This window comes from Lissotriton helveticus, chromosome 9 (genome assembly GCF_964261635.1).
Source record: "Lissotriton helveticus chromosome 9, aLisHel1.1, whole genome shotgun sequence".
Taxonomy (NCBI): Eukaryota; Metazoa; Chordata; class Amphibia; order Caudata; family Salamandridae; genus Lissotriton; species Lissotriton helveticus.
In genome coordinates, this window is record NC_136070.1 from 444,991,621 (window position 1) to 445,011,134 (window position 19,514).

General features: G+C 46.2%; 1 protein-coding gene across 2 annotated transcripts in view; it reads left to right on the forward strand.

Annotated features, from left to right (window-relative positions):
* Positions 1–19,514, forward strand: part of TDRD9 (tudor domain containing 9) — a 2,642,469-nt gene that overhangs the window by 2,299,405 nt on the left and 323,550 nt on the right. For both annotated transcript variants that reach the window (XM_078660267.1, XM_078660268.1), the window contains one exon: positions 5,301–5,371. In XM_078660267.1, the coding sequence (XP_078516393.1) occupies positions 5,301–5,371 (71 nt within the window). The remainder of the gene's footprint in view (positions 1–5,300; positions 5,372–19,514) is intronic.

A 19,514-nucleotide genomic window follows, 5' to 3' on the forward strand; every position in this document is an offset into this window, starting at 1 on the left:
TCACACACCCATACAACCAGTCACACACACATTCAGAGACCCAGAAAACCACTTGCTCACCCATTCACACACCGATGCAGACACTCACACACCCACTTACAGACCCAGAGAACCACTCACACACCCATTCACATACCCACACAAGCACACTCATTCACACACCCATGCTACCAAAGAATACAGGGACATTATAGTAAGAAAATTGCATTAAAAAACACAGAAATGCATTATAAAAGACAAAGGTTACAGGAGCGTTGTAGTTAGGTTCAGATTTTACACACACAAAACCATAGAAATTCAGCAGTTATAGTTATCTCACGTATGTATAACTTTTGCCCTAATGTAACTACAGCTTGTGCCTTTGCCATGCACTTCTAATTACCCCCAATATATTGCATCAATCATGACATTTTCTAGGACATCATTTATAAAAATACTGCAACATTTGCAGTGAAAATATTGATGAGAATCAGTTGCATGGCTAAGGCACAAGTTGTAGTTACTTTAGGGTATGAACTACAGCTATTAGAGTTAACTATAACTGCTGATTTTCTAGGGTTTAGTGTGTGTAAAAAATGATTATACACCACAAGCATACATCATATCCGTATATCAGCTGAAGTCATAATTGCTGCTTCTCTGTATGTATATAGAAAGGTTTAGGCCTCCTACTAAAACTTAGAACTAAATTGAGTGTCATGAAAATATGTGTATGCTTCACCACTAGATAAATGTGCACATAAGGCCAAGTGTCATGTGCATATATGTTATGCACAAGTTAATTTCAGTTTTTTTGTCATATAAAATACCTCTTTCAACCTTTGCCGCATCCCTCCTCTCACGGACTCATTCCAAACCTTTATCGACTATAACTCTCAAACATGCTTCTCAGCCTTCCCCCTCCTTTTTTACAAATCATCCCAACTAACAGGCATGCACGACCTCTACTTGCAAAAACAACTTGACACTTCCCCTTTCAAAACCATCTCATTCATTCTGGCCCTTCTCTAAATTCTAGTAAACACAAAAGAAATCAAGAGCACAGCTAATGCACTAATGAGAAAAAGAACACCTTACTAATTTCTTACTATTAACCTCTAATCTTGGTTTCAGGAGTAGCATGTTACTCACCGCAAAGCACTTCTCAGGCTAGTAAGCACTAAAAAAATACAATATGGAGTTACAGAAGTCCATGAGAGATGCAAATGTAGGCGTCACGTCCGATTGAGTATATTATTGGCCCTTGAATTAATGCGTTAAGGGACCCGTGTATTTGACATTTGTGTCTCTCCTTTCACTTGCTGGTACTCCGAGGAGTGGAGACACGTCTATGTATACAGAAGTATCCTATATTACGTTTTACCGTACAATGGCATGTGTGACGTAAGGTGTCACATCATGGTGGCGTTGCATTCACAGGGAGAGGCATTGTGTTTGGTATCCATTAGTACCAGAAACTCGCACTTCACAAAATCCATGTGCTACCAGAAGCATATTGAAACTGCTTTTTTGGTTGTCATTTAACATTTGAGTGTAATGGTTCTATGTCTTGCTCTAGATTCTATAATGATATGTATGTTTTTCTTTACTCCAAAAGATATACCCTGATACTTGATACTAAGTAAGTGTCCATGCATGCTTTTGGTCTCTCTGTTGTTTCATATATTGACTTAAACCCAAGAAACCAAGCATAGCAACACTTGAGATACAAAGTGATCTTAAAGACCTTATGAATGCCTCCTGACTGTGTTGGGCATTTAGGAAGGCTGAAACACGTTAACTAAGATATAAGATAGTTGGACATTAATCTCACCCTCCATCCAAATATATAGTTCATAATCTTTTCTGTAAGAAATCAGAATATAATAAATTATTGAAGGACTTTGTAAAGACACTTTTAATTTCAGGACCCAAACTATTGTTACTCCATATCGCTTAAAAAAAATGTAAGGTGCTCAGGTGAGAGGTAAATCACCTGGCTGTGGTGACCTGCCAGTTGATTTTTGCCCCACATATTCGTCATTCCTGGTGCCTAGAACTGGCTTTAATGTACACAGAGGCTTTTGAACGTGGGTACCTGTCTGACACCACCAGAGAGGACTTAATAGTCTTCATTTTTAAACCTATGGGTGAAGTGTTGAATGCTGCATCCTACAGACCTCTGTCCATGCTCAGTTTGAATTTTAAAACCCTCAATAAGGTGCTAGCCACTCGGCTGCAGATCCATTTACAAGCGTTGGTACATGATTACCAAAATGGATTTATTCGAGGCATCTCTGATAACATAAGGCGCCTATATCGCGTTCTAGGTGAGGCACCACTGGAATGGCCACAGTATGCAGTGGTTTATCAATCAATATTTGAAAGGCATTCAGTACTTTACTGTGGGGCTTGCTCAGAGCAGTTATGAATGAAATGTTCCTGCGTGTGGGATGGGGAAAATGGATCTCCCTGCTCCACACGACTACACAGTTGCATGCAGGTCTGAATGGGCCAATGCATCTCTGAACAGTTCACAATACAAAGGCAGGGCTGTCCACTCTCATTGATTCTGTTTGCCCTAGCGATTGAGCCACTGGGAAGCATTTTGAGGAGTGAAGGATGGGGTAGGGGCATTTATTTGCGTGATAGAGAGCATCTGGTTTCGCTTTATGCTGCTGATTTGGTACTGTACCTGAGAGAGGTGCAAACAAGGATCCCATGGACCATGACCATATTGGAGGAACTGGGTGTTGTGTCAGAGTTGTGCATGAAGTGGAGAAAGATCTGTGCCTTCCCCATGTCGGAGGAACTACAGGAGCCTCCGGGAGGCTGTCTAGTGCTTGGGGACGAAATAGGAAACCAGATGTTTTAGCTATTTAGGGATCAGACTTTACCATTCCGACATGTATACATAGGGGAGGGGCACATGGTGTTCTGTCTTGCGATCCAGTTACCTATCACAGAAGGAACTGCTCTGGCAAAAATGGGTATTCTGCCGCATGTTCTCTATTACTTCACAAATCTCCTGGTGTTGATCCCACAAAACTACTTCCGATCCGTGCGTATTTTGCTATGAGAGCTGATACAAATGAGAAGCGTAATTGGGTTTCCCTACGCATACTACATCAGCCATCGCGAGAGTGCGAACTTGATGTCCAAGACTATGAAATTTATTATTACGCAGCACAGCCTCAATAGATAGCCAGACGGCTTGCGGGGGCGTGCATTGCTAATGTAGGGTGTGTCTGCAGAGGAGCACAGAGGATGCACATTGCTAGCCCGTCTTCTGGGGGTGAAACTTCACCTGGCACAGAAACTAGGACTTCTACCATTGGCCTTCTACCATTGGCCTTCTGATGTTGGAAGGGTGTACTTAAAAGGATTGGACTCCGCACTCTGTATGCGCCTGCATTGCCCCTGATTGAGTTGCCCACTTCTAGGGGAGGATTCTTCACAATCTGGTAGATGTGGGGATGGACAGCCATGGAACTAACAACACTGGAAGACTGATATGAAAAGGGAGCCAAAAACAACCTCTCAAGCACTCAGATTCGAGTGTATGTCACGTTGGTAATAACCGTTTATCAACTTCTGGAGGACTTGAACCCAGAACCTCTTACGCGTGACCTACTGAAAATTGTGCTGACATATGGCCGTGTTTGCCACGCCATCCGTTGGTTATAACTGGATTGTGACTTTGGTATTTTATTTGAAGTTTTCTTATGCATATGTGGTTTGTTACGGCTTCTTTTGTACAGCGCTCTGATACCCATGAGTTAAGTTTGCGCTTTATAAAACTTTATAATTAAATAAATAAAAGACCAGGATCTCCATGCCCCTAGATGGCTTGTCGCGATTGTGTGCATGGTAGGAGACCTTTATAGGCTGCCGTGCCAATGGACGGAATGAGAAAAGACCCTGGAGCGTACCTGAACCCTGATTATGAACACCTGTTTCAAATATATAGGTTAACTACCCTCATACTGCATACCTCACAAATTGAACATTGATGCACACCAGTGACCTTGACTGCCCCAGGTGTGCCATGGTTGATACAGACTTAGTGTTTATGATCTGGAGTTGCCAAGTGATCACACAGTTTTGGACAAAGGGCACAGCAGACTTCGAGAGAACATTAGATAGACAGACCCATCACACTTGAGAGATTTGACTGCTGGGCTTTTATAGCAGAAGTGCATCTCGTAAAGGTGGAAATATGTTCCTGGCGTTGGGCATAGTGCGCAGAGACATTGCACTACACCGGAAGTCTCCATAGGGTCTGCCACATTGTTGGTTTAAAACTGGGCACTGGCAAAGGGAGCTGTCCTACAATTAAAGGAATACAGGAGCATCCTGAGGAAATGCTTGGCAGTAAAATGAATGAGGTGGTGGCAAGTTTCTTTGAACCGGAGACACACGTCAACTAGAGGAAAGCCTAATGATGTAGTATTTACACCGCCACTCTGAGGTTACCCGACAGAGGGGACTAACTCAATTCCTAATACAACTCAGATACTTGACATCAGACACTACATCACCCACGCTGCCGTCACCATCACTCCAAACTATAAATGATGATGAAGCATGCCACTAGTTGTTAGTGAAGGCTATTTTGTTTTTCAAACTTAGAAAGTAATGTGATTCAAACCTACACCTTCAAACTTTGTCATAAGCTTGTTATAGCTTATTATATTGGTGTATAATGTATTTGATCAACACCAAAAGGATTTAAAAAATTGGAATCTCTGGAGCATTCGTCAACCCTTGACTGGGACATTAGATGGGTCTAGAGATGGGGGATTTGAGACTGCAGTACATGATTAACGTTTACTTATTTGGAAATTTTGTATTGTGCTGATAATTGTCTGTTATCCAGAGAAAGATTACACACACACACAGTATGGTTGGAAACAAGAACGCTCATTCATCTAGAAATACTGTCCTAATTTAATGTAATTCATTTTGTGAAGGAAGAACTGTTGCAATGGCCAGACTACTTAAAACTACAGAAGATAAGAAAGCAAATATATTTAGCAAATTGCCTACTGGAAAGAAAGTTTTACCCATAATTAACAAAGTCCTCTTCCATGATTTTAATACCAAACGCATGTGGACTGCAGTCTATGCCACTTACTTTTGGATAAAATCATGAGTCCATAAAAAAAAAATAGTGTAATTGTAAGAGGAAGCCCATGTTTGCAGAGATAAATGTATGTACACTGTCAACAGAGGAGGAAGTAATATCTTATGAAAAGTGAAAATATATATCTTTGTACTTTTAATTTGTATTAATTGTTTTGTGTTGCTTTCAACTGTAGGTTATGCTTCATGGTCCAACTAATCCCTATGAGGTCCGGTTTCACAGTTTGACCCGCATATCCAGATTTAGGTATGTGTCAAACATTGCAAATGTTAGATTAGGTGATGCAGAATTGCCAGGAACTTTATTTACGGTACAACTTAAATCTCCTTCTGCAAAAGTTAATGTTTTAATTATGATTGGGAATTCTGATGGATACACCTAACCACACATTCCTCACTTTTAGCGTACTCTCTGGGCACAAGATGGATCTGGAAAAGTTTCATAAGTGTTCCCAAGCGCCGCCAGGTCGTGGTGTGCAGCTCTGTGTTCGCTTCATCCCACCCCAGAAATAATAGTACAAAACCCCATATAAACTGCATGCCGATGTCATCTCCTTAATTTCCGTGCCTCAGGACATGGATCCGGAGCTCTGCTCCCTCTTTCATCAGTATTGGTTATTTAATTGAAATACAGTGTGCATTGGTGGCCTCCCCTGCTGGGGCCCACCCCCCACCCAAATCCCTGGTCAAAAACGTAGGCGTTTGGCTGGATTCCACATTGAGCTACCAAACCCACACCAAAAAGGTAGCAGCCAACTGCATTGGGCTGCTGAGGAGCCTTAAACCCTGTCTTTTTCACCCAAAATACTTAAAAACGCCCTCTCTTTTCTAAATTTCACAGACAGAGTAATTGTGCCCTGATGAGAATCCGGAACACAAGCTCCTGGATTCGAAACGCGTCGGCCAATTAGAAAAGGATAACTTGGACACCAGCACTTGCTGGTTGATAAATAATTCCGAATTTGCCTTCACGCTCCTTTCCTAATTTTCTTTCCTACTTTTTTACAATTTTTCTTTGCTTCAAACAATGTCTTATTTATCCGATAATGTGTTTATTATTCATTGCATTGCATATTTAATGTCACTGTCTGTTGTAGAATGTTTTTCATTTTTGTGAACAATGATTATATTTAGTTTGTGAACACTTTGTTGTGTAGAAAAGTTTAACTTCAGTTCTAATTCACATTGTATATATGTGTTTGTCTGTCTATAACAAGTTGTTTTTGACAAAACAGAGTTTAATTCTAAAAAATTGATTGGTATAAATAAAAATACCTAGTTGAGTACGACAAGCAGCGTTTTCAACTTTCCTTAAATGTGGTTAAAAAAGTAAGTGGTGGGGCACTCTTTCTTGATTACTCATTCACTTAGGCCCAGCCTCCCCACTTGTCCTTTAGGGCCAAGCTCCCCCTTTGTTTCTCTTAATCCCATTCTAGGCTTCTTTGATCCCAAAACACGGCAGCTCATTGTCCAAGCCACCATCCTGTCCCGACTGGACTATGCGAGCGTACTACTTTTAGGCGCTAACAAAGCCGAAACAACTAGGCTCCAGCGTATACAGAATTCTGCGGCCAGGGCTATTGTTGGCCTTGCCAGAAGGTGCTCCGTTAGAGGCACCATCCAGAGACTCCACTGGCTCCCGGTGGAAGCCCGTATTCAATTTAAGGCCCTCACCACTGCTTTTAATATTTTGAATGCAGATGGCCCAGAACTCCTCCAATCGCTGCTTACTCCATTCACCCCCCAGCGCAATCTGCGCTCTACTGGCCAACACTTAGTAGTGGTCCCCCGCACTAAATTCAGCCGCATCGGAGGTCGCTCTTTCAGGCTCCGGGCGGCAAATTTATGGAACGCCCTTCCCTACCATATCCGCTGCATTGACAACCTACTCACTTTCCGCAGAGCAGTTAAGACTCACCTCTTTTCAGGTCAGTAGGTCCCTTTCTCCCCCTCCTCCCCCTCCCCTGTAAGTTGTGCTGTGGTTCTTAGCGCCGGGACGCCCCGTTGCTGGGGCAGCTGTCGCGCTCAATAAACCCCTTAACATAACATAACAAGGGAACAATGTCCCCACTTAAAACCACAGTGGTCAAACCATGCCCTGACTGTCAAAAACAGATGTCTGTAATGGACCCACATGAGGTGTGCCTTTGGTATTTAGGCTGTAGGCATGACTCTAAGTTGTTCGTTGTGCCCTGATGCTCTCTTGGAGGTGATTCAGGAACACAAAACAAAGCTGTACATCAGCAAACTGCGTAAGAAGACACAGACCTCCCATAAGTCCCGCTGCTAGTCGAAGGTGCCTCCTGCTCTCAAGGCTGATCCTGCCAAATGCATTCTTTGCAAGCAAAGTAATCTCGTTATCAAAAGTCCAAATCGAAGAGGAAACGTAAGAAAGCAAAACAGGATTCAACCTTGATTCCACCCCTATATCTAGGGTGTCATGGTGCTACTCGATCTTTCTCTCGATCGAATGCTGCAGCAGGTTGAGGCATTCAAGAAGGCCATGCTGCCTATCTCTCTAGTGTACCTTCAAGCCCCAAGGATTCCTCAAGTGGTTTTTAATACTGGTGGATCAGTCTTCAGCGCCCTTTGAGCCCCTAGAACGCTTTTCCGGTACTTCACCGACTCAGTGCTGACTTTGACTCTTGCAGCAAGATTCGTGCCAATCCACTTTTCATAGATGCCGGTTCGGATGTCGCCCGCACATGAGGGGGATTCCGTGATGGCTCAGATACCCAAACCGAATCAGTCTCGACACCAACTGAGGTTGCACTCTGACTCCACTCAAGCACACCCGGTTCCTGTATTGCCTGCTTTGGGCACTACGCTCCCACTACCACAGCGCTGCGGTCCCCAGAGGCATCATCATATTTTCTGCTTACGATTGTCATACCTTCCTTCCTTGTCTCAAACCATTCAAATATGTAATTTGTTCTGACCTGGATACTATCAATTGCTTGGTGTGCTGCTATGTTGCCATGCGTGGATGCTATCCACATATTTTTCAAGTGATGTATAGGTGTGAGGAATCCAGGCCTTTGCAGGTTTCACCAATACTTTGACTGATAGGCATTGGTGTAAGGACTCTGAAATGCCTTAGCCCTTCTAATCAGGGCTCAGTACACATGCTCTGGTCCTTAAAAAGGTACATGATTGGCTTAAACCCAATTGCCGTAGCCTAACTTGTACTTTCCTACTTTATGGTACCAGGTGCACCCAGGGCATATAAGGTAGAGTATCCCCTCGGGGATTTCAACGCTTGTTGTGCCACCCTGAGTGGGATAAGGAAAAACATGTCTCCCAGTCTTCCACTGCAGATTGAAATGGGTAGTTTTAAACTGCTAACCAGACTTTGCCATTTAAAGCAGTGGCAAAACCCAAATATGTGTAAGTCAACCCTACAGCAGACCTATCCAGTCCTGAGACAAGATGCATCATAGTAGTAAAATAGAACTTGTGTTTGACGTGTTATAGCAGTAAAAAAAAACACAATTGTGCTTTTTACTGCGAGAGCAGTTGGTAGCCATTTTAGCCAGTACAGAGTTACACACAAGCACTTCAGCTGTGCTAACGTCTGAATAAGACTACCAAAGTTAATACGTCAAGTTATCAAAAATCTCGGTATATTATGCCCAACTTCATGCCCAAGTGTAACTTGTTTGCCACATGCAACTTTTAGAAAGTTGCTATACAACTGTCAAAACTTTACAGTGGCCATTTGCTGAGGCTGGCCTCAAGACAGCGTTCTGCCCTCCTGGAGAGACATGTGAACAATTTCAGGGAGAGGTAACAATAGAGGCATAGAAAGGGTCACTTGGCACCCAGAACTCATATCTCGGACTGGAGAAGAGGACCAAAGAAGGGCTACCCTCCTACACCAAGGTACTGGCAAAGAGAGGCTGAACCGACGAAGACTGCAACTGCTGAACTTGATGGCTTGCAAAGGAGAAGGAACTGTGCCTGCTTTGCCCTGCTCTTGGAGAAGTCGACAACTGAGCCCAGCTGAAGCAAGAGACTCCAAGGGTCAGTTGTCTGACCTGTTTGCAGCACAGCGTCAAAGCAGCTGAAAAAGCCTGCTGGGTCGAGTTGTTACCCCTGATCTTTTCATCGCTACTCCTTCCCGCCGTGCCGAACCATGTACCAGGATCCAACACTCAAAGGTGCCCCCAAGTCTGCTCGACCTGGGAGAGTCACTAGAGTGCAGCTTGCTTGCCCAGAAGGAAAGTTACCACCCAAGAAACGGTTCCACTATGACCGTGATACTGGGTGACTGGTAGTCCAGTGGCTACTGGACTTCTGCCAGGCTCAGAGGACTTGATGGGATGCCAAACCTTGTAGCCAGGACTGCTTCACCAAGCCCATTGACCGAGGAGTAGCCGCAGAGAGACCCCCGTCTACCATATCGCATCCACAGCATCCTTGAGCATCTTCAGCATGCTGTATCCCTTGCATCAGAGCCACTTCCAAAGAGTCTATGGCAAGGAGAATCAAAGAATGGAACTGAATGGCGACTGCAGCTTTTCTTGAGGCAGGTGTTTCTGAGGGCCTTACTGGTCCCCCTGACTGGCTTCCTGCCGGAGTTGGTCACCCAAAGTAGCTTTAAGTAAACCCATTGCACCTAGCCAAAGTTTTTCTCCAAAAAGTATCAACGTGTCAAATTTGTTGAATTTGCTAATGTTTGTGCTGTTACTTTAAGTAAATGCAATGCACCTAGCCAAAACTTTTCTCCAAAATGTTGTCAAATTTGTTGAATTTGCCAATGCTTGTTCTCAGTTAAGTAAAAAGTGAATAGTTACTGCAAGTCATAAAATCTGTATCTACAGAACCCTCTTGTGGAAGTTTTTGGTGTAGAAAATTAGTTACAAAGATTTCTTGGGGGGCTCTTTATTCCTTCTGCAATTGTTTTAGAGTTGTTTAAATGTTTTACACGTATTTCTTTGTGTAAGTGTAGGAGAGTAGGGTCTGCTATCCTATGGTCTCCCCTTTTTTTGCTTTTCGCTTCACTGGTTTTCGACTCAATGTGGCTGTGGGCCTGCTAATCAGACCCACAGCCCTGCTGTTCTCTCTCTAAATTCACAACCATGTACTTTAGGTACATCACCAATTGGGATTGGGTCACCTTATGAGCCCCTGTACAGTGTACTATAGGTACCCAGGGCATAGGTGCATCCAAGGCCTACCAGGGGCTGCAGAATATCTTTTGCCACCCCTGGCTGGCCATCCAAACTGACACATCTGGCTGATCACTCAGCTGGGGCAAGGTCGTGTAATCACTCCTTGCTTAGATATAGTATACCTATGTCTAACCTTATATCTGGACACATATACACCTATAAGTCACTCCTATGGCAGGCCTTAAAAATCCTGGAGGCAGAGTGCTTGGTTTTATGTGAGATGGTGCTCTAGCATGAGCTGAGCCTGTCTGCAGCTTTCGGAACTATGTCCTTATAGCTGTTCCAGGATATTGCCATACCATATACTCTTAAGTGCATTATGAACCTCGCGGTTAAATGCTATCTTTGGTTTGGCTTTATCAAAACATGTCGTGTAAGGTGTCATACGCTTTGGAATACTACCCCCTTGCCAGTTCTGGCGACGGGAGTAGCATTCCACCCTTCTAGAGGGAGAAGACATGTTACTTTCCTTAAACCCGGTTAAAGCTAACCAGAGCCTCAGCATCACAAAATGGATGCTGCTGCCACAGACACAAGTCTGACCTCCTGCTGCTGGGAGCCCTTCCAGCGAGGGAGGCTTGGACAATAGGTTTCCTGTCACAGGGAGGTGCTAGCACCACCCCAGACAGGAGATAGTGGATTGGGGCAAGGAGGGCTGAATGAAATGAGACACTGCCTGGGGCACACAAGGTGTCCCATGCATAGTCCAGTTCAAACCGGTGCTGGGGCACTCCAGCCCCAGCTCTGGCGCAAACCGGACAAAGGGAAAGGGGTGTAACCACCTCCTTCCTGGGTCCCACCCGTAGGAGGGACCTAGCAGGTAATCCAGCCCCTTGATTAGGAATAAAGGTAGGAGCTGTGTCCCAAGACTTTAGATAATCCTGACTGAAACTCTGATACGAAACTCTGGACCCTTCGACATCCTACTCGACGTAGAAGACTGAAGAATCTCCCTTGTGGTCAAGGAGTGACCACCCTGTGCAAACGGGCACCATCAAGCGCTCAACGGTTTGCTTTGTTGTTGCTCCCGCCGGAGCTCGAACGACCGAGATCGACAAGAACCGGATTTCCAGACATCCAACAGCCCGATCCACAGCAAAGCTGAGACCCGTGGAGGCGACGTGAGAGTAGGACCGGCCATCTTGGAAAGCCAGCGAAGTGCTTTCTGTGCAGCTCCTGAGGCACCCTCGAAGCTGTGCATTGGGGATTGAGAAGCCCCAGCCCCGAGCATCATTTGCACCGAAGATCACCTCTCAACACTCACCGAGTGCTGCGTGGGGCCCTTTTGCATTTTCCTGTTCAACGCGTATGTCCGGTCACTTGCCCGTTGGCTAGTGGCCTCTGTGACGACGAACCTTCAAATTTTCAACGCTGGCCTGGTTGCTCCAGACTGGCCCTTGCTGCCCTGAAAAGGAGCAGCCCATCAGACCTTGCTGGTCTGATCCAGAAGCCATCTTCGATTCCTGCGTGGGTTGCATTTGCCAAGGCCTGTTGACTCCGAATCGAGATCCGACACCGCCGACAGCGAGAGCCTTCGTGGGACAGTCCGTGCCCAGCACCTGGTGGTCGTCGACACCTCCTGGTCCACGTGGCAGCAGAGACAAGCTTCACAACATCACCTGATTGCAACCCGACATCGCCTGGTTCCTTCCTGGTCACTGGCTAGTGACCCAGACTCTGTCCCCTCTGCTTTTAGGTACTCTACATCTTCGATCCACCCTTGGATCCAACCGAACTCTTCTCTCCTGGTCGACTGCAGCATCTTTTCTCCAAGGCTCCATAGAACTCCACGACGAAACCCGACACACTTTGACACCTATGCACCCGCTTCCTGTGGGTGAGGTAACACGAGTACTGCGGTGCTCCTGTAGAGATTTACATCCCTAGTGTCCTAGTTTTAAGTGGTTAAGTTCTAGTCCAGTCGGAAGACTTCCAAATCTGCAACTTTCTAACTTTACGCACCCATTGACTTCTATAGGTGCACGCGTGTGCATTTAGACACTGCACCCGCATCCTATGGGCCTCCTACATCCTAACTGCTGTTAGTCCAGTGTAGCCCCAGCGATTCCCAAGGCCATAGGCCTTACCATTGTTCGTGACATGGTTCTTCTACCACTATTTTAGTATATGGTTTTACGGGCCACCAGGGCCTATCCATATTTGTGCAACTTTTGTATGTTATATTAAGTTACTTGTTATACGCTTGTGCTCCTGTGCTCATAAAGAGTTAAGGGAATCTCTTTAGAAATAAATACATATATATTTTGAATATATAACCTGTGTGGTGTCCTTTCATTTGGTATTAAAAGGTTTGCATATGGTAAAACAGCTGGCTTCACATGCCCTCTTGAGTTTAGCCTAAGACTGCTTTTGTCCATGCTACTACTAGGATAGCTGGTCTATAAGGTTGACTTTAAAACCATCACCATAAGGGTAGTTTGGACTGGTGCAAGGTGCTCACTAGAATAGTAAACATCATATACCAGGCCAACTTCTCACATTGGTGTGCAGCGGTTGGGATTTGAGCTTGCTGTTGTTTTACCATTGCAATCTTTGATATCATTTGAAAGGTCACACTAGGTACCATAGGTACATATAACAAACCTTAAAATACTGAAGTTCTACTGAACTTAGTTGTTGTAGAGGAAAGGGCCTAGCACACCCTGACTACAACTCCTAGAGAGGTTCTAGTAGGTAAACACTCAGTGTAGGTAGGTGCACACACCACACCTCACTAGTCATATCTGGCACAGGTGAACCCTCTGGTTCTCTACCTGTGGTAAGTGACCTTCCCAAGGCACCCTCCAGATATGAGATGCTCAATTTCCGAGAGATGAGGTCATTGTGTACCTCCAGGAAGTTGAAACAGGGTTCCAACCCTACCATCCAACACCTGATAGAAGTCGTAGAGGCACGTGATCTGGAGAGGGCCTCTTAAACAGGTCCCCCAGAGTGCACAGGTGAAGGTGTCCCCTCCACAGAAGACGACCCCCTAACCCCAGAAGTAGAGGAGGAAGCGGAGGAGGAAAATTCTGATGGAGATGATAGCCAGGTCCAAGTCAGGAGGCTTAGCCAGGCTAACCTAAGTTTACATGGGAATGGAGAAGGGTTTCACCTTTCCAGACCTAATAGTAGACTTCTCCCAGGCAATAGAAGAGAAAGGTCTCCTTCCAGGGAGTCTCTCCTCTCTAATGCCTTTAAAGAGGTTCTCAAAGGGGAATGACTTCTCCCCCAGAGAAGAGAACATGAGGCTAGGATGAGAGCTGTCAAACTTCAGATAGAGAAAGAGGAAACAGCCCTGGCCCATGCTAAACTTGCTTTAGCAAGGGAGCAAAAGTTAAGTGGATTCGAGTCCACTGGTGGCAGCAATATCCCCAAGGATAAAGACGGGTCCTATGATCATAGAAACCTGAGCAAGATTGTGCCCCCCTACAAAGATGGGGATGACATCCACAAGTGGATAACTGCTTTGGAGAGGGCCTGCATGGTACAGCAGGTTCCCCAAAATCCGTGGGCAGCAATTTTATGGCTCTCCTTTTCAGAAAAAGGAAGAGACAAACTCCTCACTGTTAGTCATGAGGATGCTAAAAACTACACTGTCCTGAAGAGTGCTCTAATTGATGGGTTTTTCTTAACCACTGAACAGTACAGGTTAATGTTAAGAGATACCCAGAAGAGACAGACTCAGGACTGGAATGACTTTGTTGATTGTATCACTAAGGCTCTGGAAGGTTGGTTACTGGGAAGTAAAGTTAAGGACTATACAGGATTGTTTAATTTAATAATGAGAGAACAAATCTTTAATAATTGTCAGAACCAGTTGTTGCACCAACACCTGATTGACTCAGATCTGACCTCTCCCCAAGAATTGGGAAAGAAGGCAGACAAATGGGTCAGTACCAGGGTTAAGCAGAGACCCCAGAACCAAGGTGGTGACCAGAAAAAGGCAGACCAAAAGGGTGGAGATCAAAAGCAAAAAGACCAGAAGTCCTCTTCAGGCCCCCAAAATACTTCTAAGGAGGGGGGGTCCCAAAACTCTAAGAAAACGAAAGAAGGTCCTAAGAAACCTTGGTTTAACTACTGTAAAACTGCTTCTCACTGGTTTAGTGAGTGCCCCAAGAAAGGTACAGCCCCTACCACTGCAGCCCCTAAGGCACCTGCACCCCCTAGTACAGTCAGCAGTGGTAGTTCCCAACCCAAGGCTATAGTGGGGTTAACCATGGGTACTGAGGTGGATCCTGGCCTAGTCAGGATTCCTACTCAGGCTGTCCTGATCTGTGATGTGGACATGGCTATGTCCACTGCTGTGAGTCCCAATACTTTGGGCAAGTACAGACAGACACATTTGATAAATGATAAAGTGGCTCAAGCTTACAGGGACACATGTGCAAGTGTCACTATGGTGACACCTAACTTTGTGAACCCTGGACAGATTGTACTGGGTGATAATTACCTAGTGACAAATGCTAGCAATGTCACTACTACACATAGTGTGGCAGTTGTTAATTTCTCCTGGGGAGGGGTAACTGGCCTCAAAAGAGTTGTGGTAAGTGCAGACCTCCCAGATGTATGTCTTTTGGGCAATGATCTAGAAAACTCAGTATGGTCAGAAGTGGATTATAAGACTCATGCAGAGATGCTAGGTATTTCAGCACATGTCCTTGCTGTGACCAGGTCACAGGCCAAAAAGTGCTTACCTGAACCTGTGCTGGATCTTGAAACTGTAGACCAGACACAACCCAAGAGAAAGAGCAAGAGGGTTAAGACAGTGCCTCCCCCCTGCCTCAGGTTGAGGATCAGCCCCCCCAAGAGGATGATTCTGTGATCCAAGAGGGAACTGTCCTGGAAGAGCTTGAACCTGATCAGGTTGAGTTTCTTGGGACAGGGGGACCCTCAAGGGCAGATCTGGGGCAGGCTCAACTAGCTTGTCCTTCCATTGAACCCCTCAGACAGCAGGCTGCTGCTGAGGCTGCTGGGAATGCTCAAGGTACCCATAAAGTGTATTGGGATGATGGGCTCCTTTAGTCAGAGGCTAGAGACCGCAAGCCTGGTGCTTCCAGGAGGTTGGTAATACCTCTGCAATTTAGGGGCTTCCTTCTAACCTTGGCCCATGATATTCCCTTAGCAGGACATCTAGGCCAGAAGAAGACTTGGGACAGACTTGTCCCTCACTTTCACTGGCCCCATATGTCAGAAGATGCCAAGGAGTTTTGTCGCTCCTGTGTTACCTGCCAAGCCAGTGGCAAATCAGGTAGCACAACAAAGGCCCCCCTCATACCACTACCTGTGGTGCGGGTACCCTTTGAAAGAGTGGGGATAGACATTGTTGGCCCAATGGACCCCCAAACAGCATCTTGGCACAGATTTATACTGGTGGTAGTGGATCATGCCACCAGGTATCCAGAAGCTATTTCCCTGAGGACCACAACAGCACCTGTTGTGGCAGGGGCCCTACTTGGAGTTTTCTCCAGAGTGGGGTTTCCAAAGGAGGTTGTCTCTGACAGAGGTGCAAACTTCATGTCAGGATATTTGACTGCTATGTGGAAGGAGTGTGGTGTTAATTACAAATTCACTACACCCTACCATCCACAGTGCAATGGGCTTGTTGAAAGGTTCAACAAGACCCTAAAATGGATGATAAAAGGGTTACCTGAAAAGCTTATGCAAAGATTGGACATCCTTTTACCCTGCCTTCTGTTTGCTTACAGAGAGGTCCCACAAAAGGGGGTTGGCTACAGCCCTTTTGAGCTTTTGTTTGGGCACCCTGTAAGGGGACCCCTGTGTCTTGTGAGGGAAGGATGGGAGTTACCTCTCAAAAAGCCTAAGCAAAACCTAGTGGACTATGTACTTGGTCTCTGCCCCAAGATGGCTGAGTATATTGAGAAGGCTTCCAAAAACCTTCAGGCTAGCCAAGAACTTCCGAAAGCTTGCCATGACCAAAAAGGCTGTGCTGACTAAGTACCAGCCAGGACAGAAGGTGTGGGTGTTGGAGCCAGTGGCCCCAGCAGCCCTCCAAGACAAATGGTCTGGACCCCACACCATTATTGAGAAAAAGGGAGAGGTCACCTACTTGGTGGACCTTGGCACCCCTAGGAGCCCCCACAGGGTGCTCCATGTCAACAGATTGAAGGCATATGTGGACAGGGCAGACATGGGCTTGCTCATGGCTACAGATGGGGAACAGGAGGAAGAGAGTGACCCTCTCCCAGACCTGTTGACTCAGAACCCTGATGATGGTTCAGTTGATGGAGTGGCCTTGGCAGGCAGCCTCACTGACCAGCAGCAATGGGACTGCAGACAAGTTCTACAGGCCCATAGACATATGTTTTCATTAACACCTAGTCAGACTAACTGGTGCACCCATGAGGTGGACACTGGTGACAGTCTGCCTGTGAAGAGTGAGATCTACAGGCAACCTGACCATGTCAGGGACGGTATAAAGCCTGAGGTGCTGAAAATGCTGGAATTGGGAGTAATTGAGCCATCAGAGAGCCCCTGGGCCAGCCCAGTAATCCTTGTACCAAAACCTCACACCCAAGATGGTAAGAGAGAGATGAGGTTCTGTGTGGTCTATAGAGGTCTCAATGCTGTCACTAGGACAGATGCTCACCCCATTCCAAGAGCAGATGAGCTCATTGATAGATTGGCTTCTGCCAAGTTTCTGAGAACATTTGATTTGACAGCTGGCTGTTGGCAAATCAGGTTAGCTGAGGATGCCAAGGCCAAAACTGCTTTCTCAAGCCCAGGAGGTCATTATCAATTTGTGTTAATGCCCTTTGGTCTGAAGAATGCTTCCAAAGGTTGGTGAACCTAGTCCTTGCTGGGTTGGATGACTTTTGTGCAGCTTATCTGGATGATATTGCTGTCTTTAGCTCCACCTGGGAGGATCACCTGATCCACCTGAAGAAGGTTCTGGAGGCCCTGCAAAAGGCAGGCCTAACTATCAAGGCCACAAAGTGCCAGATAGGGCAGAGTAAGGTTGTGTACCTGGGCCACCTTGTAGGTGGAGGTCAGGTTCAACTACTGGAGAGTAAGATCCAGACCATACAGGACTGGGCTCCTCCAACCACCCAGACACAGGTCAGAGCTTTCTTGGGCCTGTCTGGGTACTACAGAAAATTTGTCAAAAATTATGGGTCCATTCTGACACCACTCAATGACTTGACTTCAAAGAAGATGCCAAAAAAGGTTCATTGGACACTTAGCTGTCAAAAGGCATCTGATGACCTGAAGAAGGCCATTTGCTCTGCACCTATCTTAAAGAGTCCTGACTACTCCAAAGAGTTTATTGTCCAAACAGATACTTCTGAGTTGGGGGTGGGAGCTGTGCTTTCGCAACTTAATGTAGATGGTCAAGACCAGCCCATTGCTTTCATTAGCAGAAGGCTGACCCCCAGAGAGAAACGTTGGTCAGCTATTGAGAGGGAGCCCTTTGCTGTGGTTTGGGCCCTGAAGAAGTTGAGACCATACTTGTTTGGCACTCACTTCAAGATTCAGACTGACCATAAGCCCCTCTTGTGGCTAAATCAGATGAAGGGTGAAAATCCCAAACTGCTCAGGTGGTCCATTTCCCTACAGGGGATGGACTTTACAGTGGAGCACAGACCAGGGACTGACCATGGCAACGCAGATGGTCTCTCCAGGTATTTCCACTTAGAACATTAAGACTCATCTGGTCAAGGTTAAGTTTAATGTCCCTGCGTTTGGGGGGGGGGGGGGTTAAGTAGGAGAGTAGGGTCTGCTATCCTATGGTCACCCCATTTTTTGCTTCACTAGTTTGACGTAATGTGGCTGTGGGCCTGCTAATCAGACCCACAGCCCTGCTGTTCTCTCTCTAAATTCACAACCATGTACTTTAGGTACATCACCAATTGGGATTGGGTCACCTTATGAGCCCCTGTACAGTGTACTATAGGTACCCAGGGCATAGGTGCATCCAAGGCCTACCAGGGGCTGCAGCATATCTTTTGCCACCCCTGGCTGGCCATCCAAACTGACAAAACTGGCTGATCACTCAGCTGGGGCAAGGTCGTGTAATCGCCCCTTGCTTAGATATAGTATACCTAGGTCTAACCTTATATCTGGACACATATACACCTATAAGTCACTCCTATGGCAGGCCTTAACAATCCTGGAGGCAGAGTGCTTGGTTTTATGTGAGATGGTGCTCTAGCATGAGCTGAGCCTGTCTGCAGCTTTCGGAACCATGTCCTTATAGCTGTTCCAGGATATTGCCATACCATATACTCTTAAGTGCATTATGAACCTCGCGGTTAAATGCTATCTTTGGTTTGGCTTTATCAAAATATGTTGTGTAAGGTGTCGTACGCTTTCGAACACTACCCTCTTGCCAGTTCTGGCAATGGGGGTAGCATTCCACGCTTCTAGAGGGAGAAGACATGTTACTTTCCTTAAACCAGGTTAACGTTAAGCCAGAGCCTCAGCATCACAAAATGGATGCTGCCGCCACAGACACAAGTCTGACCTCCTGCTACTGGGAGCCCTTCCAGCGAGGGAGGCTTGGACAATAGGTTTCCTGTCACAGGGAGGTGCTAGCACCACCCCAGACAGGAGATAGTGGATTGGGGCAGGGAGGGCTGAATGAAACGAGACACTGCCTGGGGCACACAAGGTGTCCCATGCATAGTCCAGTTCAAACCGGTGCTGGGGCACTCCAGCCCCAGCTCTGGAGCGAAACCGGACAAAGGGAAAGGGGTGTAACCACCCCCTTCCTGGGTCCCACCCATAGGAGGGACCTAGCAGGTAATCCAGCCCCTTGATTTGGAATAAAGGTAGGAGCTGTGTCCCAAGACTTTAGATAATCCTGACTGAAACTCTGATACGAAACTCTGGACCCTTCGACATCCTATTCGACGTAGAAGACTGTAGAATCTCCCTTGTGGTCAACGAGTGACCACCCTGTGCAATCAGGCACCATCAAGCGCTCAACGGTTTGCTTTGTTGTTGCTCCCGCCGGAGCTCGAACGACAGAGATCGACAAGAACCGGATTTCCAGACATCCAACAGCCCGATCCACAGCCACAGCAAAGCTGAGACCCGTGGAGGCGACGTGAGACGTGGGACCGGCCATCTTGGAAAGCCAGCGAAGTGCTTTCTGTGCAGCTCCTGAGGCACCCTTGAAGCTGTGCATTGGGGATTGAGAAGCCCCAGCCTTACCATTGTTCGTGACGTGGTTCTTATACCACTATTTTAGTA